At 43.9% G+C, this 24,549-nt stretch overlaps 2 protein-coding genes across 11 annotated transcripts in view; both read right to left on the bottom strand.

Annotated features, from left to right (window-relative positions):
• Positions 1-304: 304 nt before the first annotated feature.
• On the bottom strand, positions 305-11,223 carry SERPINC1 (serpin family C member 1). 2 transcript variants are annotated; one of them, XM_030953959.1, is made up of 7 exons: positions 7,484-11,223; positions 3,994-4,372; positions 2,103-2,318; positions 1,657-1,794; positions 1,176-1,569; positions 774-838; positions 305-571 (listed from the first exon to the last, which is right to left on the bottom strand). In XM_030953959.1, the coding sequence occupies exons 2-7, from the start codon at positions 4,366-4,368 to the stop codon at positions 398-400; spliced, it is 1,362 nt and encodes a 453-aa protein (XP_030809819.1). In that variant the 5' UTR covers positions 4,369-4,372; positions 7,484-11,223; the 3' UTR covers positions 305-397. The 2 variants fall into 2 exon arrangements, with proteins under 2 accessions (XP_030809819.1, XP_030809818.1); XM_030953958.1 differs by lacking the exon at positions 7,484-11,223 and having other exon boundaries at positions 3,994-4,746.
• Positions 11,224-11,369: 146 nt separating this feature from the next.
• Positions 11,370-24,549, bottom strand: part of RC3H1 (ring finger and CCCH-type domains 1) — a 61,654-nt gene continuing 48,474 nt past the window's right edge. For 4 of the 9 annotated variants that reach the window (XM_030953947.1, XM_030953951.1, XM_030953950.1 and 1 more), the window contains exons 15-20: positions 24,037-24,247; positions 22,243-22,333; positions 21,993-22,128; positions 19,914-20,084; positions 19,215-19,330; positions 11,370-18,268 (exon numbers count right to left, since the gene is read on the bottom strand). In XM_030953947.1, the coding sequence (XP_030809807.1) occupies positions 18,115-18,268; positions 19,215-19,330; positions 19,914-20,084; positions 21,993-22,128; positions 22,243-22,333; positions 24,037-24,247 (879 nt within the window). In that variant the 3' untranslated portion in view covers positions 11,370-18,114. The remainder of the gene's footprint in view (positions 18,269-19,214; positions 19,331-19,913; positions 20,085-21,992; positions 22,129-22,242; positions 22,334-24,036; positions 24,248-24,549) is intronic. The other 5 variants (XM_030953949.1, XM_030953952.1, XM_030953953.1 and 2 more) reach the window with 3 other exon arrangements.

Here is a 24,549-nt window from a genome sequence, read left to right as displayed (position 1 = left end):
AAATAAGTCTAGGAAGTGGTTCAGTGTAAAGTGTGCATTCAGAGAGCAGTCTGTTACATACTGATCTACAGGTTTTAATGAACCAAGTGATGAAAGTTACAGAGGGTTGGGCACAGGAAGGACAGCAATGCTGGACCTGGGTGCCACAAAAATACTGGTAACCAGATGAAATTCAGCTTTCCTTGCCACAAAGGACAGGACAGTGAGGTGACCTGTGAGCCCCCTCACCTGACATGGCAGGGAGGAGCAGAGACAGCCCAGCTGGATGCAGTCCCTCCCTGCAGCTGGCACCAAACAGCAAGACCAACCACCCCAGGAGCAGCCCATACTGAGTGGCAATACCCAACCTCCCTTTTCCCGAGGCAGAGGAGGGAAAAGTGAGGCCCTACCAGCCCCTTTAGGAGCAGGGATCAGCTATCCTGCCCATGAAGATGATGGTGTTGAGGGCAGCTTCCCGGATGAAAAGCAGGAAGGGCCTGTTGGCATTGAAGATTTTTCTGTTCAGAGGGAAGGAACGGCCAGAGATGGTGACAGCTGTAGCAGCTGAGGCCTCGCTGCCTTCTTCATTCACCTGCCAGCCAAGAGACAAGATGGGATTAAAATACAGGCATTATGCAGCATGGAGAGGGCTCACCCTCCTCCTCCTCCTCAGGCCAGCTTCCCTCCAAAGCCCCAGACTGCTGAGAACTGAACACTGTAGGTTCAGAACTATTTTTTCCCCTTTAATATTTGTTTTTAAAAAGCAAAACACCCTGGCACCAAACAAGGCTCACCTCAAGGAAGGCTTTGTGGAAAGCCTCAGACACGTACAGGTCTGTGCGGCCCTCCGCAATGATTCCTGAAATACAAAAATACACAAAGGTGAAACTGAGTTTAGAGACAGCTCAAGAAAGAACACATTCCCATCCTCCATGGCCTGGGATCAGGCAGAAGGCATGGCTGCCCTAAAACAAAACCATCCTCCTCCATGTGCAACTGACTGCTAAGCTGCCATGTCTTCAGTGCAGAGCAGGGCTGAGTGTCCATGGTGGGACTTTACCAGAGAGTCCATCCCTGACTGCAGCAACACAGAAATGCTTTCATGTGCTCATTCCTTGTATGCTGCTGCACCTACTGCTCTGCCCAGGGAGGAACTGCTGCCCCTCACCTCTACCCTGCACATCTCCACATCTCACCTGGGAGTCTGGCGTTTTCTGGACTGAAGAGATCTTCCAGCCCCATTTTCCTCAGCTTCTCCTTGAGGCTGAAGCTGTCCTCGACACGGAAGCGAGGCAGGTAGACAAAGAGAGACATCTCCTTCATGGAATCAATCCAGCCCTGCAGCTTCTCTGATGTCAGGTCTCGCTCCACCTCCTCCAGTGGCGTCCCAGCACTGGGCAGGACCAGCAGCATCGTGATGTCATCCCCTTTGTAAGGCAGCTCCAGCACCTGGACTTTGTCCTGGGCAATGAATGCATAGTGGAATTTGGACTCCTGGTACATAGTTGGGACTTGGCAGGTCTCACCATTGGCTTTATGAAATACATCCAGTTTTGTGTTTGGAGCTGGGAACTGCGATTTCCAGTGCCCCTAAAAAGGAGAGGGGGAAAACAAACATGAGCACCATGTCTCCTCCAGGCAAGTGTGCTGCTCCCCAGTTCTGTTAGCTTTTGTTACCTTAAAATAAATGGTGTTCACCAGGACCAAGACAGTGAGATCATCAATACCACTTTCTGGGATCACTTCTGTAATGCGCTTCTCCGTCTTGTTAGCCACCCACTCATTAATGATCTGCCTGGAAAGTTCTGGCTTCTCCTAAAGAAAGAGACCAAAAAAAAGGTTAAGCCATGGGTTTTAAACCTCTCTTTGTACACCTTCTGCAGGAGACAGGTTCAGAAGGGTACGTGCTGGGGGAGGACAATGAAGCTTAGGTGTGATGAGTGGGACATGGCTGTGGTTAGGGTGAGCTTAAGTGAGAGGAGCTGCATTCCATATTCCCTGTTGCTTTCACTGGATGTCCCACACACCCAGAGCAGAGCATTTTTGGGCAAAAGACAGGATGGACTGGGGGTGGGGGGTGGAACCAAACAAAAAAAGCAAAATCCTGAGTAGTTCAAACTCACTTTGAAGTTCAAGGGCCAGAGTTTTGCTCCATAAACGATTTCACTGATATTCTGGTAAGTCTCATTAAAGACTAAAGATTTCTCCCCGAAGAGACGGTTGGCTGACACCAGCTCTGAGGATTTGTTTGCTTTCTTGTACAGGCGGCAGTTCAGCTTGGCAAAGAAGAAATGGATCTGATCTGATGTCTTCTCCGAGATGGTGTCAAATCGAAAGACCTGGACAAGCCAAACAGCAAAAAGAAATCTATGAGGAGGCTGTTGTGCTCCTGGGCCCCAGAGGAAATGGTGATGCTGCCTTTCCCTCCACAGCAACAAATCTGCAGGCCCTCAGAGTTTCACCCTCCATGTGTGGGAACCCAAACCTATGGAAAATCAACACATCACCAGCCCAAGACCTCCTTTGGAGAATCCAAATGGAAATTCTGCTCAGATGTGGAGGTGCTGCTCCTCTTTCCAACACCAGTTTTCTTACTGTCTATACCCTGCCTTTGACTGGCCCCAGCTTCCCCTTTAAACACTATTAAAATTAACACGGTGTTCATCACCCCTTACCACAGCCCAGAGATGAGCATTGCAGCTCTTGGGTCCTATCAGGTCATGGGAGGACTCACATGTGCTAAACCCTCCTGTGAAATTGCTAAAGGCTCCTCTTTCCCAGGAGGAATTCTCATGGCCTGTTGAGTACTTCTGGTACATCTTATCTATTTTTACAAGGAATGGGAATATGTAGCAATCATTTTGAGGGTAGATTTTTGCAGCACAGGGAATTTTTTTTATCTGTTCCCAGCTGCCAGCTGGAAGGACAATTATGATTTTTCTACTGGTATCCAACCTCAGGGCTTTAAGGCACAGAAAATCCCACAGCACATTGCTCTTTGTGAACCTCCTTTGGCACTGTTTCCCGTAAGGCATTCCTGGTGTTCCCAGCCATTTCATAGGGAAAAGGAGGGTTAGGACTGCAAGTGTGGGTGGCTCAATGGAGAAGGTTCCCCTTCCAGTGGGAAGGGCTGCCCAGAGGGAAATGCACAAGTGAAGATTTTGGAGATGTGGTTATAGCTGCTCCTCTCAGGCTGTGTGGATAATGACAGGAGACCACCAACATTATTTGTTCCAGAGGCAGGATTTGTAAGGACAGCAACAGAGGTGTTGGATTCACACCTCCTCATTGCAGGGAGAAAGGCTCCTCTGGGCTGAGGTCTCCCATTGGAGAAAAAGGTATGGGCAGCATCAAACCCCACACAGCAGGTGAGTGGGTCTGGCATTGAGAAGGGTGCTAGGACAGGCAGGGAGTTAAATTAGCTGCACAGAAGAGACAGAACTCAGAATTACCTCTTAGTTTGGGATCAGAACTATCCCCTGAGTATAAGCCAACAGGTAGAGGGAGAGACTTCCTATGTACAGGCTCCCCTGCCCTGGAACAGGTGGACTGCAAGTTCTCCTAAGTGTCTCATTTTTGTCCCAAGGAAGAGAGAAGGAATGTGAAAAAGTTCCTCTGCAGCAGGACTTGACATCATGGCTTTTCCTGCTTTTTACATAAGGAAAAGCTTAGCTCAATCTGCAAGAGGCAAACTGTTGCCATTCCCTTCCCTCATCTTCCAAATGGGCTTCCTTTCCTCCAGATAAAAGCTAACCTCTCAAACCCAGGAATGCTGGATCCAAATAGGGAGTAAGGGGAAAGAGCTGGGATCTAACAGGGCTTGGAGCAACCTGGTCTAGTGGAAGGCGTCCCTGCCCATGGCAGAGGGCGGAACAAGATGAATTTTAAAGTCCTTCCAACTTGGGATTTCCTCCCCAAGGCAAATCCTGAGACCCTGAGAGCAGCCATTAGCCATGATCACCTTTCCTGTCTTTCAGACCTGCTATAGGAAAAGGCTGAGGAATCTCCACCAACCTCCATGAGCTGCTGGAGGGTGCTGCCACAGGCTCCGAGCTTGGTCATGGCGAAGGCCGTGGAAATGCTGAGGGGGGACATGAAGATATTTTCCCCACTGTCCTTGGAGTCAGCCAGGTACTTGTAGAAGACAACAGCAAACCGAGAGTTGGCCTTTGACAGCTCCCACACCCGGGGGTTGGTGGACTCTGGGAGCTTGTCCTTGGCTGGCTCTTGTCCCTCTCCCTCCTGGGGTTTCTTCTCGGGGTTGCGGTAGATGCAGATGGGGTTCACGGGGATGTCGCGGGGCTTGGCGGTGCAGATGTCCTCCACGGCATAGTGCTCAGGGGCAGCCAGCCCCCAGACACTGAGCAGGCACAGCACGAGGAGATGCATTGTCCTGGAACCAGAGAGAGGCCTTAGACAAACGGCCTGTCTGTGAAACCCACAGCCCTGGGCCCCTTCCAGCCAACATCACAGTGACAGCAGCCCCACAGCCCCCTCCAGTCATCCTTTTGCCCTGCACCTGCAGGACAAGCAAGGACAGACAGACAGCAGGAGGACAGCTTGCCTGTGAGCACACAATGCTTTTAGAAGCAATATACTGAAATCAGTGTTTTCCCAGTAACCCTGGGCCCCTCTTTTTTAAGCAGCAGGCTCAGACCTGACAAGTTTCTACCAAAATGGATGATTTGAACTTGTGAGTCCTCTCCACTGGCCAGTGAGGTGACTACAGTGTAAGGACCCTGCCAGACTCACCTCAGCTTTACAGAACTTTTCAGTTATTGATGTAGGAGACATTATGGCAGAGAAGATGATAAGGAAAAGGTCTCCAAGGAAGTTGGTCCCTCCGTGGACAGAGCATCTACATCTCTAATCCCCAAAAAATGTACTTTATGAGCATATATGGTATAGCTGATGCATCACACCAATTCCTGTCAAAAGTTCATATCACCTCAATGCAAACTGGTTGTCCTTGGTACCTAAAGAGTGCAGGCTAATAGGAATTACTGTGCTCCAGCAAAAGCAGTTCTCTGAAAATCTTCCAGCAAGAGAGAGAGATAATTTATATTTTCCCCTTTGCCAAAGCACACTGAACCTCAGAATGTTTTCAGTTAAATGGAACCTTAAATATCATCTGGTTGCACCCCTGCCATAAGAAGGGATACCTTTGCTAGACCAGGTTGTTCCAAGCTCCATCCAGCCTGGTCTTCGACACTTCCAGGGATGGGGCAGCCACAGCTTCTCTGGCCATCCTGTGCCAGGGCCTCACACCCTCACAGGGAACAATTTCCTCCTAAATCCCATCTCCCACCAGCTCTGGCAGCAAGGCCTCATGAGCCATCCCAGGGCCTGCATGCTGTGGTTCTAAGATGCCCTTTGCATGACTGCTTTGTTTATGTACCCCATGGGAGGAAGCTCAAGCACCACAGCCACCACGGTTTGGGAAACAACTATTGGGAGGGGCTGGCAGCCTGCCCAGGTCTTGCCTGCTACAGGGCACTTTTTCAAACATGTGTCTAAGTTAGCTAAGTCTCTGCTTGCCTCCACATACTCCCTGCCATGGCTACCAAGCATTGCCTTCTGAGAAACTAAATTAGAAGTCACCTGCTTTTAGCACTGGTGACCACCATGTCTGTGATCTTCCAGTGCTGGTGGGCCAGCACCTGCTGGAGGAAAATGGGAGCAGGCTCAAAGGCTGATCTGAGATGAAGGAGACCTCTGGGTTCTTCCACAACCCCCTCCCCGGGCTCTTGGCCAATGACTTCATCTGTTCCTCTGCAAAAGCAGAAACTACCTCATCTGGCACCAAGACTTTCTGGAGCCCAATGCAGTGTGATAGCACAGCAAAACAAGAGGGACTCCCTCAGGCCGTGGCCACAGCTCTCGCTGGTAATGACACAGAGATCATCTTGCGAAAGGTTTAGGACAGATGCAACACCACAAAGGGGAAAAGAAAAACTAAAAAGGGAGGGAAGTTAACCAATTAAAAACAAAAAACAACACCCAGGCCAAGAGAAAGGAAAAATATTAAGACAATTGAAAATACTCCAGGAAGTGCTGCTCTTCCAAACCTTTCAATCCCACAGGAAAAGGTAGCCAGCAACAAGCCAGACACACTCCAGAGTTCTGCAATCCTGGGGCCAGAAGCAGAGCCCTCCACTGCCTGCAGCAGCCCTCCCTCACCACACTTGGTCCTCCAGCTCCAGCAGCACTGACACACTTGTGACCAGTCCCACCATGGAAAGGACAACCTCACCATGGTCCCTGCCCTGTCACTCCACTCACCTCCAGGGAAAGCCATGTCCTAACCCTGTCTGTACAGGACAAACACCTGCCTCTGTCAAGCCAGAAGCAGCTCGTAGTGTTTGCCATCACACAAAGTGCTGCTAATGTAATCTCATATTTAAATCTAATCTCATATTTAAAGGCCAAAGCACATGAGTGGGGAGGGCACCTCCATCCTCATCCTGTCCTCATTAAATGAGAAAGACTCCCTGTTTTTACTCTGCAGTAAGGCCCTGACTCCATCAGTTCAGGGAAGATACAGGACTTCATGCTAACGCCTTAAATCTACTTTACCATTCATTGAGGTTGACCCAGCCTCTGACACGTCCAATCTTGTCTCTTACAGGCAAGAGCCCCTGCTGTTTCTTAGACCAGCTCTTTGTCATAAAATTTGGCCAAAACACACTCCTCCTCCCCACACAGCTCTTCAATGCTCCCTTTTCCTCTGCAGCACAGACATGCACTCCATGTGTCAACCTGGAAGGATGCCAGAAGTATTCCCACCACAGCACTGCTTGAAAAGGATTACTGGCAGGGGGAATGCAGAAATTAGAAAAGGTTCTTACAAGGGTGAAGCAACAAAAAGTGCAGAAAGCCAAGAAACAAGTTGCTGATTCAGCTCAAAATCAGAAGGCTCTGGGGAAGCATGGAGAAACTCCCCGATGCCTTGGCTGCTGTGCAACATGGCTGGGCTCTCACCAGCACACACCATTTCCATCCCACTCTTCCATGGCTGCAGGACAGGATGATTAACTGGGCTTACAAACCCTCTCACCCACCCTACTGAACCTACTGGGGCTACTGGTAGTGGTGGGAATGTCCCACAGCAGCCAAGCTCTGTGCTACACAGCCCAGCTAATACAAAATAGCTCAAAGCATTTTGAGATTAATTTAGGCTCTTGAGAAACCTTCCCCACTGCATCACACCCCAAAACCAGAGTCCACAGCAAACCAGCAGTGCTCTTTTGCAGCCAGCAATTACTCTGGGCTTCCTGACTTCATTGACTGCCCTCCACACCACGCTTGCTGCAGGCTGGGGATAAGTCAAGCCTGCCAATTTAGAACGCCAGCCTTCATGACACCTAGGGTGGGAGGACTCTCTCTAATAGAGCAAAAAGCCACTCTGGCAGCAGCTAAAATTCATAGACTCCTACTAAGGGAAAAGAAGCTGTTTCAAGGAATTAATTAACAATGAAAGATGTGTGGAATCTTTTTCTCTTACCTGCCCCTTGTACCTCCAGCCTTCTGCTTTTAGGAGGTAAATGTAAATTTTTGAGAGAACAGTCTTGCTTGAGCCCAAAGCAGTTTCCCTACTGGATTTCTGTGCTCAAACAGAGCTGAGACAGCAGCAGGGGATGGTGGGAGGGGAGTAGGATGCTAAGGCCAAAGGCTGATGACCAGCTGCCGAAGGTTAAGCAAAGAGTAGGAAAAGAGGCAATGTTTAGTTTGAAAGAGGTTTTAAAGTTCAATCTGACAAGGCAGAGTTTGACCACCTACCCCACACGAGTGCCACATGCCCTCAGTTTGTGCCAACAGAAAATGAACTGCTTATCCCATGAGAAAAACCTCAAACCCTTCAAGAGTTTGAATAAAAATTATAAAAAGCCATTTGTAGATCTAATTTTGGGATCTTGTAGCTAAGCAAAATGTTTCCCCCATCTGTCCCAAGCCCTGTCACCTGTATCCCATTTCCTGAACAGACACGAGCTGGGAGAAATTGCCCCACTTCACATTCTCTGGTTTCAAATAGATCCTATCTTAAACACACTCACCTGGAACAGGCTCCCCAGGGAATGGGCACAGCTCCAAGGCTGCCAGAGCTCCAGAAGCATTGGGACAACACTTTCAGGCACAGGGTGGGATTGTTGGAGTGTCTGTGCAGGGCCAGGAGTTGGACTCTGTGATCTTGGTGGGTCCTTTCCAGTCCAGGATATTCTGTGATTCTGTGACCTTTCACTTGCACAGCTGGGAAGCTGAGGATTAACAGCAGCTCCCCCAAGTCCTCTCCAGATTCACAAGGCAGAGCAGTGAGCAGGACCAAACACCATTTCTGGTCCAGGATGCAGCTGCTCCGCAAATCCTGCAGCATTGCCCCCCGAATTTGAAATCCCAGGAGCAGGCTGGCTTGGCAGGTGCTGAGCCTTCAGTGAGAGGAACATTTTCCCTTAATAGAAAATGCAATTGCAAACTGGTTTGGGTTAAGTAAAAGATTTTACTGTATCAGTATGGGACATAGTTAAATGGGACAGAGATTGTGGAGATAAAGTGAAGGGTAATGTAAAAAATGTTCTCCATGAGAAAGGAAGGACTCACATACTGCACCTTGTTACCTCAGGTGGCTGCTGGGTTAATTTTTTAAGGTAAGTGACATGCTCACAGATCCCAGGGTTTTCAGATGATTAGGGATGCTCCACACCCAGGCAGACACCCAAGCACAGGTTTCCATTTACCCAGTGCTCAGAGGGAGCTCAAAGTAGTAAAAGCAAAAGCAAACAACCATGCAGATCCCACAGAGCTCCCAAGGCATTTATTCCATCTTTTGAACGCTGCATGTAAATGGTCATTTATGGCTGGTTTAGCTCCAAGCAACAACCCAGCACTTGCATCTGAGCCGAGCTATCCAGGAAGCCCCCAAGATGGCCAGTGTGTTAATCCAGACTGTTGGATGCCTGGTTTGCTCTAATCTAGGGGCTGTTTTTCTCTCAGAGCTGCTGCTCCCAGACCCAAAGCAAAGATCAGAGACTCAAAACCATCAAGCACCAAAGCCTGCCAGCCTGTGGCAAGACAGATGAAGCATCAGACTTCGGTTTTAGTCTCTCCCACATTTTTAGTCCTCGGGGAGTTGGAGTTCACACTTAGGAAGAAAGAGGTTACAGAAACAATTGAGCACATCCTAGCTGGAAAGAAACAGTTCTTAAACATACCTGATTGGTGAGGAGGAACATAAATTGCCTTGTTTTGTGCTTTGGGTGTTCACTGTTGAGTTTCATGGATATGCACAGGTAAAATGACTCTTGCACTCACAGAGCAAGATGGGATCAAGGAATATCATGAGCTAGTCTTTTCAAGATTCTTTCTATCCTGCTATCCACATCCAAAGGGGAAAAAATTCCAGCAGGTACCATCCACTTGAGCCCGGTCTCCCCTCTTTTCCACATAAAGAAACTCAGCAAGTTTCACCCAATCTCTCTTGATGCAGAGCACCCATCACCTCCTTCCAGAGGGATCTGACTGCCAGTGCTTCAGATCTTCCTTTTAGAAGCCAGCAACTGTTGGAATTCAGCTCTTTTTTTTTCCTTTTGAAGTGAGTCACTACCTGAGGATCCTGAATCCTCAGTCTAGTGGGAGAAAGGGTAAGGAAACCATCACCAACTGAAACTTGGTTTTCTGCTGGATTTCCCACTAAATACAATTTCTTTATAGGAACTGAATGCTTTGACTCTTCCAGCAACTAAGTGTGGAAGTGTGAGGGGGCCTAATAATGAGCAGTGATGGGCTTCAGCCCAGCAAAACACACCTTACCTTGATCCATGGTGCCCAGGCTCAAGAATAATAAACAATAGTAATGAACATTATGCACAAACTCAATGGGCAGAAGGCTGTGCTTGCCCTGGAGTAGAAGGAACAGAATTTCAGTGAAGCAGCAGCTTCATCCAGTTTTGGATTTACAGACAATGACTTGTTAAAGACCACAAAAAGGTGTGAAAGGAGAAGACTAAAAACCACAAAGCAGACTGTGGAGCAAAACTTACTTTCACTTTAAGGCAAGTTCCAAACCAGGCTCAACATTTGACAAATGCTGCTCACTCCTCGCTCTGAAGGGTCTGGTTTGCTTTTAAAATATACTCTGAGCAACTTTAAAAACATGATTATTTTGAGTATCTTTTCTTGTTCACCTCTGGTGACCAGGTGAAGGAGCCACTTTGTTTACAGGTGAAGTCAGAAGAGAGCAGACCAAACCCAGGAGACATGTGGCTTCTCTGCTATTTGGCATCTCCTATGCTCCAGCCTGGCAGAGAACACACACCTTGAGCTGGAGAAAATCTTACTCAGATGGTCCAACAGTCTTACACCTCACACAAAATTTAGAAGAATGTACTTTCATCCCAGACAGAAAACAAGAGATACTTCAAAGTGTTCTTCATTAATTTATCACTTAATATAAACGCTGACAGAAAAGCAGGTAAGACCTTGTAGACATTTCCATCTATTTACAAACCACACAGTGAATCACTTTTCCACTTTTTTTTTTTTGTCCAATCTGCAGCTCAAAGGACCCTCAGACATACTGTGAGAGCAACGTGGAGTCATGGAGAAAGAGGGAGAAAAGCAAGGAGAAGAGGGAAGAAGAAATAGCATTTAAACTTTCTTTTTTTTCTATGTAACTGCCATTCATGTACAGTAGGTCTCCACTCCCTTGTTCTTTCACACAAAAGTGACATTGTTGGCTCTATAGGTCTGAGAATTAAATAAAGAAGACCAACATTGACTTTCAAAATCGCTGGATCCTCTTGCCTTTAGCCTCCTTCAATGCATTCTGTCCCACTTAGCAGAGTACCTAGAAGGTTTTTCTGTCAAGTCTAAAAAGTCTATTGGAGGAGTAAAGACACAGGGAGTTGGATATAGAGAACTTTCTTCTACTCCTTTTGTTATCCCAGTTTTTCCAAGAGGTAGCAAAGCATCTAACCTTTCCTGGAGAAGACATAGCAATTCCCCATGTACCTCTGAACATCTCCCCCATGACCAGGCCTGTATGTACAAAACTTCATAATTCCTCTGAACTTGCAGAGAATTCAGTTTATGGAATTCTTCTCATACATTCTACTTCATCTCTACTCCTATTGTGAATGTTTTGATAGCTACAAGCAATAATTATCCACATTATCAACCCAGAGCCAGCCATTCCCATGAAGGATTGAGAATTTTTGTTTATGGGAAAGAGAAACAGGAAAGGAAGAAAACAGCAGAAGGAGAAGAAAAGCAAAGAAAAACACAAGGAGAGAATGAATGATATTTTGTTTAGCACTGATTCATGAAAACAGCAGATGGAATTTCACTTGTCTAGGATCCTATATAAATTTAAGAAATGGTTCATAACCTGACTCAACAAATTTCATGGTCTCCTTTATTACCTAGGCTATCCTTTATTTTATTTTTTGTTAAATATACCTCTGCAGGGCACAATCACATACAATCAATACGATTGGATAATTACATGAGCTCTATCCCAAGCATATATGCACCAATGTTAAAAAGTTATTTAAAAAACCAAACAAAACAAACAACCCAAAAAATAAAATAAACTCCACCCAAAAAGGTGATAATGACTGCAGAATGTCTCGGGGAGACTTGTAAGGAACTAACAAGATCAAAGAAAATTAGACTTACAAAAACCACAAAAAAAAAATCATATATCGAGAAATCCCACAACTGGAAGTAGATGATTTCAAAGAAGTGGAAGCTGTCATACAGATCCCACAATTCCTCCTCCCTCCTCTCACTCATGTCTTGCTTCACCTCTTCCTCCCCATAGCAACAAATACAAGGAGGGGAAGAGCTTAACACGACGCTACCAGTTAGAGAAAACATGGAAAAATAGCCAAGCTACAGAATAGCTGCTAAGCTGACTTGAAGGAAAGATCCTTTGAGCATGGAAGCTGCTTACACAGCAAGCACAAGCTGAAGGGGGAATGGGAACTCCTTAAAATTAGGGAATACTCTCAAAATGATTAGTTTTGCCCATGTTGATCAGCTTCACTTAGGAGAGGCTGCAGATGAATGGTACCAATTGTGAGCTGTGCAGCAGCTGTGATGTGAACAGGATTGCTTCTTCCTCTCAGGTTGCTTCATGCATTTATTAAAGGCTGCTGCCAAATTTGTTTTAAAAAGCTACAAATAAAGAGGTCAGTGCACACATCCAGTTGTGGGATCCATCTGATATACAATCTGGTTTGGATGCCAAAGACTTGTGAGTACTGTCTGCCACAGAACTATTAACGAAATCTTTTTAACATTATGAAGAAGCAAATAATTTCTTGAGCATCAAATACTCCACAATATTTTTTTTTCTTCTTACAGATACATTTACCCCACATGCATTTCACATGTAATTCCATAATGTCTAATGCTTTTTATTTCCAGAGACTGCACTACCTGTTGCTTCTGTTTCTCCCAATACTGTATTTTTCAAATTGGACAATTGAGTTTTCCTAAAACTTGCAGATCTTCAAAACAGTACTTTCCTGGCATATGAAAACATCCAACCAGTGTATCCAAGGAAAGCTGCCTTGCTGGATGAAGTTAGGCACCTGAACCCTCCCAACTGCTGAACACCTTGCAATTAGCACTAAAAATCATACACAAACTCCCTGGAATTGCAACGATTGCCTGGGAAAGATCAGTTAATTACTCACATTACTAAGCTACAGGAATCAAATTTTGATTATTATAGCCACATGTTTTAAGCATCAAATGACTGTGATGTTCCTGATGCAGACAAATCCACATTGCCATGTGCTCTTTATATTGGGAAATTTCAGAAAAAGCTGCAGCCTCTTTGCTTGCCACACTTCCCATGGAACAATATTACACTTGCCAATAGGAAATAAAATTATAAAGAAAATAAATGTTAAGTTGTTCTCCTTTCTCTGCTAACCAAGGCTCTACCTGCATCACAAGAAGTGCTCTGAAGTCTGTGACAACACTAAGCAGTTACATTCTTCTTCCTACAGAAGAATAAAGGCCACATGTTAACTGTAGAAGGACACTGCTGGGATAACATTTCCCCAAATCCCTTTCTTATGTTGTATAACTAGAATTAACTTTAGTCTCTGTCATCCCCTGACACTCCAACAGAAAATAATGCAGTTGGTAACAGTTCACTATGGAACTGAAAATTCCCAATGAAGTTTTTGACATTTTAAGAGTCTATTTGAATTGACAGCAAATCAATTTGTGCTACATAATAATCTGTATAACAACCACCCATCTCTTGGCACCACAGCTGTACACAAAATGTGGCTCAGAAGAGCTACTTTGTTTCACTCAGAAATTCAGTTTACACTTACTCAAGCAAGGTGGATGTTTTTCCAGTTCTTAACTCCATCACCATGTAGGCAACTCAAAAACTCTTGCTCTCTTTTTCCCCCCAGGGAAATTGATTTATTGTGATACAAGAAATTAAGTTGCTGACACGCTAACTTTTTTTTGGTTGTTTTTTAAATCAGCAACATCAGGAGGCAGGAATGGAAGGCTGTGTTTTGGAAAGTGAATGATGACAAAATTTGAATATGAAGGTAACATCATGCGCCAGCAGCATTGCTCTGTGCTCCTTCTATCTATCCTAGGACCAAAACCACTTCTCCATACACACAGAGACAAGCACAAAAACTTGCACACTGCGTACGTTTGGGTCTTTTCTCCCATTTTTGAGCAGGAAAGATGGCTGGCACTCCCACTGTTGAGCCTCCTGAACACTGGCATGGCATTTCTTCTTTCTCATAAAAGCAGGTCTGAAATAGCCAGTCCAGGAAAGAAACTTTATATTGGGGGTCTTTCAGATAACTATCCTGTAAGTCTGCTTTGTTATAGACCAAAATTATAAATGGCAGTGGAAATGAGGGTTTATGCTACTAGGACTTTAAGAGAGTTCTCTTTGAACCTAAAAACTTTAGTAAGAAGTCTGTGAGAGCTTGAGTAGCTCAAGGAAGGGAAATGCCAGCAGCTTTCTTGTATTATCAATAAAAGCCTCACTCCTGGCCCTTTCTAGTACAAAATTTGCCCCACCTTACTGAGTCCACACTGTCAAGAGACAATATCATCACAAGTTTGGTTCTTCCACATCTAATTTAATGCAATGCTAGTGTTTCACAAATCTTTCGGTCCCAGTGGACTTAAAAGTCAGTCACATTTGTAACACAGATTTATCTTTTACTGTAACTGAAGAAATTTTCAATCAGTATTCAATTTAGAAACACTTAAAAACAAGGCTTCTTGGATTATAACATTTCTATGTTCCTTCTCCCTCTCTAAAAGAGCCATTCAGTCAGCTGAGAGAGTGCATGAGAGACTGAAAACACATCACAACACCTCAGATACATCTCAGTACATTGCAAATTGTATCACTAAATGGAATGATTTTCCACAATTCAATGCATGGGCAAGGCTTGACAATCATTAACTTCTGGAAATTGTTATTAGGATAATACAGTCAACTCACAATACCCTACACAAATGTCTGACAATCAAAATGGCTACACCAGGGGGAAAAAAAAAGTGTAAAGCACAAGTCTTTGGCTCTCCTTTAAAGAAAAACAGCAGTTTACCATGTTTATACAGATCCCCTGTTTGCCTACCAGTAGGGGCAATATCACATTTGTGCATCACTGAGTAATAACACCATTAGAAAAGGCAACTTCACAGAAGTTATTGGCTAAGCGAATTCATTTGAATGCTCTGTTTTGAGGCAGCAAGCTGTCACTGTTACACAATCAGGGAGGGTGGATGGGCAAGCCACAGGAGAAAAAGACACAAAAAGGGGAGAGACAGCTAAGAAAAGATTACAGAGAGAAGAACTGGAGAAGAACAGGGATAAAAGTGCTGCTAGCTTGAAAGGTGCTCTGATCTACAGAAAAAAAGTCCTACTCTGAAATAGGACAGCATGCAAGAAGGGGAGAACAAAAAGTTTAAATTTCTCCTATTAAGAAAAAAGAACTAGGTCACAGGACAGACAGATGAGATGTCGACAGGAGGGAAATAACACCACGGAATAAACAGACATCATCTATATACTGACTGAATCACTGACACACTGAAGCTTAACCTACCACTTGAAGCTTCCTATTCTGAAGGTTTGTCCATGCTGTCCATCTGGCTGAAACCCAAATATCAAGAGTTGTCTGGTGCAGCAGAAAATTTAACCTAACTACCAAAGGATGCAGCAGTGCCCTGACACCATGGTAATACTGCTTCTTCTTGCCCAACAGAAGGAACTAAACCACTTGGTAGCCAAGACCAATTTCACTGAGGTGGCCAGAATTCCTGTACAACTGGGACAATGATGGGCTACAGGAGTGAGTGCAGGAAGACACAGAGTCACTCCAGACATTTTCATGCTTGTAAACATCAATGCTGCCACTACTTACAGAGCTAGCTGTCCCCCAGGGTCTCCCAGTTTTTCCACAAAACTGGAACATTTTAGGTGCAGTTTCCAGAAAAAAACTTAAGAGCATGCACTGCATTTTGCTGTTTTATTTGTTTAATCAACTAAACTTCTGCAAAAAAAGCAGAAAAAGGGTAAGAGGAAAAGGGGATGAAACAAAGTTGAAAATCAATACTGTTAGTAGATACTAAATAAACTATTTAACAAGCCAAACTATAATTCCGGGCAAACAGGGCATTCACCTGGACACATTGATCACAACAAGGACGTTATGCACAAAGTACAGCACAGAGAGCTGGATGAAGGAGAAAAGAAAACCCAGTAACGTCCCCCTTCTAATCCACAGATTTTGGAAGCATTCATCATATGTAGGCCAGCAATCTAAAATAGTGCTTACTGAAGAATTCCAGGAGAAAATGTGGAGAAAAGAATAATCCCTAACCTGGTGAGGGAACTAGGAAATAAAAGGTAAAGAGGTTTTTGCCCCTCTAGATTTTCTTCCTAGTCTTACAAATGAATCTGTAGTGTCCAACCTATCATAACCATCTTTGAAAATTAATTTTACATCCACAATTACTACAGTCAAAAAAAAGGCACATTCTGGGCTTGTCCTCCTAGATTAGAATATTGCACTAATTATCTTGACTAAGATGAGCTCCCTGTGTTAATAAAGACACAGCAGGAAGGAGCAAACTAATTAAAATTAAGGAGAAGGCTGACCTGAGGGTGGTGCTCTGCACTGAAGGATGACTTGGAAGCAGGCAGCCAGGAAAAGACCTTCATCCTCCTCATGCCCAGAGCTGAGAAGGGAGGAACAGACCTGACAGGCTCCCAGCTGCATCACCCCAGTTCTGCTCAGCTCCAAGGAGAGTGGCTGGAATGCTTAGCTTCAAGTAGGAGATACAGACGGATAGGGGCAAGGGGAGATGAAGCTGTTTCAGTGCAAAGTTGATTCTTTGCCAAAAGTTAAAAGAGGCATTAGAAAAAAGCAAGCTTCAAACTACTCCAGGCAATTAAGAGGCCAAAGTTTAACTAAGAGTGAAATAAACCCGTGTTAAGACACATGGAAAGTGTGAGGGGGTGTGCTAAAAAATGCTTTTATTTTCATTCAGTGCTTCTACCTCCCAGACATTTGATCACAACAGCTGCGCTCATGCGAAAAAATTCTTAAAACATACCCAATATATATACAGATATAACTATGTATATATGTATATATATATTTATATATAAATTTTTATTTAAATAAAAAAGAAAGCTCGAATCCCAAGCCAATATGTGTATCAAATCCTTGACCAGCCAGGTCTGTAGGGCATAATCAAATTCAATGTGAAATAGTATATAAACGCGGTGCCTTGACTGGGCAAATTAAATAATTGCTACTCAAAAGAGTCTTCTGTTTGGACTCTCCTACTGGTAGGCAATAGTGAGACTGTATCCCCTCCCACCCCCCTGTTGTTTTATTTAACAGTATGATGAATGCAAAGCTTAGCCCAAGGTTGCTAGAACCTCAGCAGGAGTTAAGGTTAAGGAAAAAAAACTAAAACCCAAGAAAATTTATTAACTCTTGCTTTACCCAACCAAAGCAATGCAGTAATTTATTACATAACCAGTGCTTTCCCACTTAGTAGTCTAACCCAGAAAGAAAAAATGAGGACAGGCCAAGAAGGTAGAGAGGGAGCAGCACTTGAAAAATCATTCTCAAGAGGTCTTCATATCCAGGATCTTACCTCAGCATATGCCAAAAAAGTAAAAAAATGTGCAGCAAGAACAAAATCCTTAATCTTAAAAAAAAAAATCAAAAAACACTTAGAGCTTCTCTGGCTTATGCCCACAAAGCATCTACTTGGAGAAGTATTAGATCTATCAGGCAAAATTTGCTTCTCAATAATTCTGGCAAGATCTGTGCTGCATCTTCAGTGGTTACTTTGCTGCAATTTTTCCTCCATGAAACGGGAACCCAAGGTGGATTCACTGCAGGTCTGACAAACTGCAGGTTGATACTCAGGTGCCAGATTCTAACACACACAGACCTTAAATACTGCCAGACTTTAAAAAGGACCACACCTTCGCAAAGATTCTGTCATTTGCAGTTTAAATTCAGCAATTTAAGCAAGAAGCTCAGGTGAAGTTCCTGGCCACAATGGGAGGAATTGTGTTAAGATGAAGTTTGCTGCACATCTTTTGACACTGCAGTTCACAGCTACTCTCCAACCCTCATTCCTTGTTTACCCTTAAACCATACAAGGAAGTGGCCAAATTGTTGTAGTAAGGTAAATAAGGAATTATGCACTGGGTATGTAATAATACCAAAATAAAAGAAAACCTACTTCATTAAGATCATACAATTAATCAAACAGAGTATATATATATAATATCTTTTTTTTTTAAGCCCTGGGATTCAAGGCGTCCAAAGTTATTAAAATAAAGTTCATTCACAGAACAAAAACAAATTTAATTTGAATTGCTTGCAGATACTGCTAATTTTCATTTTTTTTTAATTAAAAAATGCGTTAATGTGAACTATGTGCAGGATTTGTTTCTAGTAGTTGTGTTTGTGCACATTGCCTCTGGACCTGCTGCTCTGCTACTACTGCTGCTCCTGGGTTTATCCAATCATCCCTGGAAAAAAACACAAGATGGAAGCTGCTGACACCCCAGCAGAAGGCGCTCCAGGGTGTGCTGGCCTCGCTTCATGGAGCAGATGCGGGTGTCACTCCCCCTCGCTGGGAGTCAGGGCCATCTCCTCCTCCCTCGGGGTCCTCTGCCAGGCTGAGAGATGCCATATTGTTTGACAGGAGCCCAATGTTCTCTTGGGTCAAAGCTGATCCATTTGGAACATCACTGCTGAAGGGAAGTTGAAGAGAAGGGAGAAGTGGGTGAAAAGAAGCAATTAATGAGACTTTGCCTTCATTTTGAAGTAAGAGGACTTCAGTGTACATATTCTAGAATATTTAACTTACCTAATAATAATTTATCTTTTTTCCTCCCCGATTTTAAAAATATAAACGGTTATTTTGATTTCATTACTTTTATAGCACCATATGGAAAAATTAGTTCCTGCTCTGGAGGTGTCAATCTGATGGTGCAGCACAAAACTCCAGAACTGGTTATAAAAAGAAGGCACAGACTTCATCAGCAATATGAAAATGCTCATTCTGAATAAATATTAATATTCCAAACTGCTCACATGAAGTTATGTATGCATGCAAGCTTCTCTGTTCAGTGCTGGCCTGAACACATGTAGATGCTTGTGGCTGTTTGAAAATATTTGCTGTAGAGACTTCCAGCATTCCCAAAAACATCTTATTCCAACCACTAAATGTGAACTGAAATCAAACCCAGCATCTACACAGATAAAAGTCCACTACTGACAGCTTCAAAGTCTGTGCCTTCCTAGACAACATCCACATCACAAACCTCAGCAGGATGGAATACCTTTCACATTTGGGAGATTTCTTTTAGTTGAAACCAAAACAGCAGATAAGGATTTCTTTTGTGGTAGCTGTGTAACTCCTGCTTCTCCCTACTAATCACCCAATACTGACCAGATGGTTTCTCTCTGCAAATCTTCTGCTCCATTAATTTATTTAGTCTTATTCCACTCACCTACTCCACAGCTAGAGAGGTCCTTAATTCATACCTGCACTATAAAAACTTGCTTTTTAGTCTCTTTGCATAGTAGGTGCTTCCTCATCATAGCTGATGTGAGGCAAGGGTATTTATTCAAGAGGAGAGTGGCCCTGAAAAAGCGGCTCCTGTTACACAAAGACAGGTTGAAGGCCCGTGTTACCTGAATGTCAGTGTAAGGTCCTCAGCTGGAACCTTGTTTTGTGGTTCTAATTGTCCATTTTCTGTCTGTTTAGTGGTGCCCAGCTTGTTTTTCATATCCAGTGAAGACTGGCTCTCCTTTAAAGAAAGAACAGATGAAAAATTCTTTAAGAGTGTGTTGAAAGACCTGGAGTTATCATTCCTTAGGGATGATGAAGAAGGCCTGTAAATTGCAGTCACACAGTTTAACCCGCAAAAGCCATGAGACAAAACCAGACTTTTAGATATGCTCATCCTCTCAGGACACAGTATTTCCCAAAAGGAAGGGATGATCCTTGTAACAACAAGCAAAGGCCACAGACTGTAACAGCACACAGACTTCTGAACACTAGCCTGTACCTGCAGACAATGTCTCCTATGTTAGAACAGTTTATAGAGCTCATGGCACAGGGACCTTGGAGACAATTTGGTTTCCATCAAAGTCAACACCACGCTTATTTCAAACGGTGACAAATTAACAACATTTAAGAGGCTGCATTAAACTTCTTCATGAAGAAGACTCAAGAAACTCCTCAGGAGGTTTTGAAGAATAGAGGTGAAGAGGAAGATGGATGACTCGAGCTGTGAGCATCCAGCAGGGAGCCTTTCGCCAGGGTGAAGGGGCTGCAGCCAGTACATGGCTCTGCACTGCATCTCTGCCTCCCAGCCCCCCAGCACTCACCATGCTCAGCTCACGGGTTCTCTTCCCAATTTCCCTTTCCACCTGGTGTAGCTCCAAGCTCAGCTGTTCACTTGAGATCATCCCAGGCCACTTGGGAGGTGGGGGTGGGGGCTGTGGTTGGCCTGCCAGGGTAGTCGCCTCTCTCTGCAACAGCAGCCTGTTACTAACAGCCTAAATGCATAAAGCCAAGCACATACACAACTGAGCACACAACACACCAAGCACAGAGAGCTCTAAGGCCATAATTCCAGAGTATTGCTCATTTACAAAACCAAGGCCACACTTTACAAAGTCCCAATTGAAATCACTTCCAGTGCAAGTTTTAACATGTTTCTGTAGAGATGGACAAGTATTTTCATTTTTAAACAAGCAGTGTTAAATACCCCTTGCTGTCATAAATTTGCATGCGTTTTCTTCATGTGTCACTCCCTTCTCAAAACTAAACAAGCCCATGAACAAAAACATTACTCTCTTCTGAGCTCTATGTTCAACAAAAGAAAACTGCAGATAAGCAAGTCTGCTGCTTTATTTACAGCAGTAAAATTTATCTAATTCTACAGTAGAGCCAGAATTATCATTACATCATCTTGAGAGATGTAGCTGTCAATATGTAGGTCTCTACTGACCCACATTGGGAAACAGAGGAACAGAGGGGCAAGTGACTATGGTCATTCACAAGTTGCAAGTTACTAAAAGCAGTAGCCATGTCAGCCATTCTAAAACTCTGTTAACACTTGTGAATCAGTTCTGCAAGTGTGGGCTCTGCATTTAAATATATCATCTTGTACTCCACAACTCAGCATTTGGCTGGTCCTTAAGTAGAAATGCTCATACAATGCAAAAGTAAAATGATCTAGCTCTTCATGCTTTGGCTGAATTGATTGCTGCAACCTTGTAATAGGTAAACCAGTGAAGACTCCTTGATTTCCAATATCTATATGCAGCTTTAAACATAAGAGACAAACTGAAAGCTGTTCTTAATCAAAATAACTAATTTTGCAAAATTCATATTATGCCAAAATCAAGGCTCAACACTCAACTCTGTAGGATTTAACACTGACACAACCACCACAATGATGAGCAGGAGAAGGCCACTTACAGGTTTGCAACTTTCCAGTACTCTTGTATTATGGCAAATGCAGACATGCAAGATTGAAAACATTTTCTCCTCTCATTCCCAAACAAGAGCACAAGAACACAAGCTAAGTTTCAAGTCACTAACAAATGCATATTACTACACCTACTGCTGTGACTTAATTGTGAGCTCTTAAACTAATCTGCAATAACCCTCCTCTGTAACATGTGTTCTTAACTAGCCAAAGCTTCAGCAGAAGCTGCTATCCACTACTTACAGCAATTTCTTCTGGGAAAATGTTAACACAAATAGTTGCTGAGGTACCTAGAACAGTTTTCTGGTAAATATTTACTGATTTTTCCTAACAGGAAAAAAATAACTAAGGCTTTCTGAAACTATTAATTCATTATAGCTTGACATTACTCCTGTCTCACAAAATCTAAATATTTCAGCTCATTAATTCTTTTAGACACACACTCACCTTATGCTACAATTACATTTCTTCTAAGCAAAGAGCCCTAAAATATTAAGCCTTAATTTTTCAAGCTAAATATATTACATATTTATTTTCTTGACTCTTGTGGTTTGTGCTGTTTAGGAAGAAACAGGTATAAACACAAAGCCAAACATGAAACAGATGAAGCTCATGGCTTTCTGTACATAAAATCAGACATTTCCAACAGCACTAAAGTCAAGAAGAACAGGCTCCTACACCCCAAGTTTGCCTCTGAGTAGAGCTGAACAGAGGGGGAGTGAAAAAGACAGTAAACAAGACTGAGCACAGACTGCAGATTCAGATATGGTGTTGATGTGCATGTGGAGTGCAGGGAAGTTTCTGCTGCTGAGCAGAAAGGCTGGAACTTGCACCACAGCCCTGATGCGTGGCATCACAGGATTAAGTATTTCTACTGAGTATTACTACAAAGGTCAGCTCTTGAAAGGCTTTACCAGCCTCATCTCTCTCCATCCCACCCCCCAGTGCCTCTCCAAACGCTGGTACCAACCTCCAGCCCCCTCATTTGGGTCTGCTGGCTGATCTGATGGTCAACTTGCTGCAGCTCCATGCGCAGCTGCTGCTCCCGTTCAGCTGAGGGCAACTGCTTCCCATGAGCAGCCACATCTGACATGGACAGCCTCTCCCTTTGGGATTGGAAAACAAGGAGATTTCAAAAAAAATCTTTACTCCACCGGCACAGAAAAAAATAGATGAGAGAAAATTTAGAGAAAGGCAAAGAAAAAATACAGCAATCCTACCTGTCATTGAAACGTCCCTGAGAAGGTATATTTTGATGAGGAGAATATGGAGAGCCTCCCCAGCCACCGTGAGTTTCATAAGGACTGTAGTCTACCAGGGAACAGAAGAAAACCACATTGCATTACTACAAAATCACCCTTTCAGTCATTCAGCCAACACAGAACTAGACAGAGAAGAAGAAGAAAGGCCAGCCCTCTATTTATGAGAAGTTGAACATTTCTTCTGATTGAATGAACACAGAAATACTCTTTGTGACTGGTCTCACACGCCTAATACACAACTCTTCCTGTCATGTATGTTAGTCATGTATTAGGCACAAGACTAACAGTCTGTGACAGCCTCCCAGAGTCTGAGATTGTGAAGGACTTCAGATACCAAGGCAGATGAGTGTTGTCATCTTATTGCAAAAGTCCCATACCCTCTCGGTGATTTCTCATGTGCAGCTCCTCACAGCACTGACTCCTTCTTCAGAGCACAGCCAACAAACCAACTCTCCCCTCAACCAGATAACCCACTTTTTTGTAGCATTCATCTTCTTATTGGAGACAGCTGTGGCCTGTTAAGGGCAGGCCTGCTCCTAATATTTGGTGATTAGTACAGCTGCAAGTCCTTACGGGTGAGACTACCTTCTGCACTATCTTTATTTTCTTACATTCTATCCCTCCACAGATGAGCAAACACAGAAATAAACTTACAGACATGATAACTGCAGTTATTTTTACTACTGAAGTTCCTAAAAGACTCAGGAGTTCATTGATAATTCTGACATACCTCAGTAACTACAGTTTAAAGATTAAGTTTTCACCTGTAATCAAGTCTAAAAAATTACTGCCCGAAAGAGCTAGAAGCAAGTTTGGGGGAATATAACAATTCAATATTTTCTTAAAGTTATGCAGTGCACCTCAAGAAAGGGACAATCTTTTGGAGTAAGACAGAAGGCCATATTACATATGTGACTAGAAAATAGATGTGTTGGAAATGAACTACTTCTACTTTTTTGCTTTGCCTAACAGTACATGAGACAATGGCTGCATTAAATCTGCAGGAGCAGCTACCCATAAACCAGGAGAGCAGCAGTACAATACTCCATCAAGATGGTTTTGCATAGAGTATTTGGGAAAGTGCTAGGCTTCTGGATTCTGCTGCTACAGATTTAAAATAAGCTTCCTATCAGAGGGACTGGCAGAACAAAGTAACTTCTTCCAAACAGCAACAACATATCACTAACGAATACATTGTGTATGCACAAACGTGCCATGGAATCATTGAACATCCCAAGTTGGAAGGGACCCATAAGGACCACGGAGTCCAACTCCTGGCCCTCCACAAACACCCCAACAATCCCACCCTGTACCCTAGAGTACTGCCCATATATTTCTGGATCTCTGGCAGCCCTGGGGCTGTGACCATTCCCTGTTCAGTGCCACCCTCTGAGGGAAGAATCTTTTCCTGATATCCAACCATATCCTCCCCTGACACAGCTCCACTCTTATCACTGGTCACTAGAGAGCAATCAGGACCTGCCCTTCTGCAGCCCCTCAGGAAGAAGCTGTAGACTGCCATGGGGTCTGCCCTCGGTCTCCTCCTGTCCAGACCAAGTGATCTCAGAGAGCTGTGGCAACCTTGTTCTGAATTCAGTCCTCTCAGTATAACCCTACCTGCAGTTGTTTTAAGTGGCATTAACACACACCACAGCTGTACTTCTAAGGCAAGATACAAGGTTACAAGGCTTGTCTTCCAGGCAAGTAAAGAAAATAGCAACAGCCAACAAAATGCAAGAGCAGAGATCATACCTGAAATGATGGATTTGGTGGCAGCTCCCTGAACTGCCATGGCCTGCATGGGCCCAGAGTTCTGGTACATGGCTTTGGAAGTACGGGAGATGGCCCCAAATCTTGACACAGTTGGTCGGTCTCCGAAGGGAATGAGGTCATCGTCCCCCGCCTCGGCCGCTCGCCGCTGCATGTCCAGGCGCTGCTCACGCATGGCTTTACTGTCCACATTCTGCACAAGACATGGAAAAGGCACTCCAAAACTCATTCCAAAACTAACAGGACACATTCCTCTCACAACAATTTGGTAAGTGCAGTTAGTTTCTCTTGTATTCTCTATTCCTTTCACTTTTCAACTGGTTTTCGTAGTCAGAGGGGACATCTCCTTAATGGTCTACCTTAAGATGATCATTACAACACCACAGTGAAAAAGCTGAAAAACTGTGATCAAATCCAGAAGAAGAGAGCAGCAGCAAATGGGAACTGAGAAAGTATAATGGGAAGAGAAGGGGGGGAAAACCTCCCCCTCATATA

Source organism: Camarhynchus parvulus, chromosome 8 (genome assembly GCF_901933205.1).
Source record: "Camarhynchus parvulus chromosome 8, STF_HiC, whole genome shotgun sequence".
Lineage (NCBI taxonomy): Eukaryota > Metazoa > Chordata > Aves > Passeriformes > Thraupidae > Camarhynchus > Camarhynchus parvulus.
Note: the sequence above shows the minus strand (reverse complement) of the source record. Positions and strands in the feature narration are given on the sequence as shown.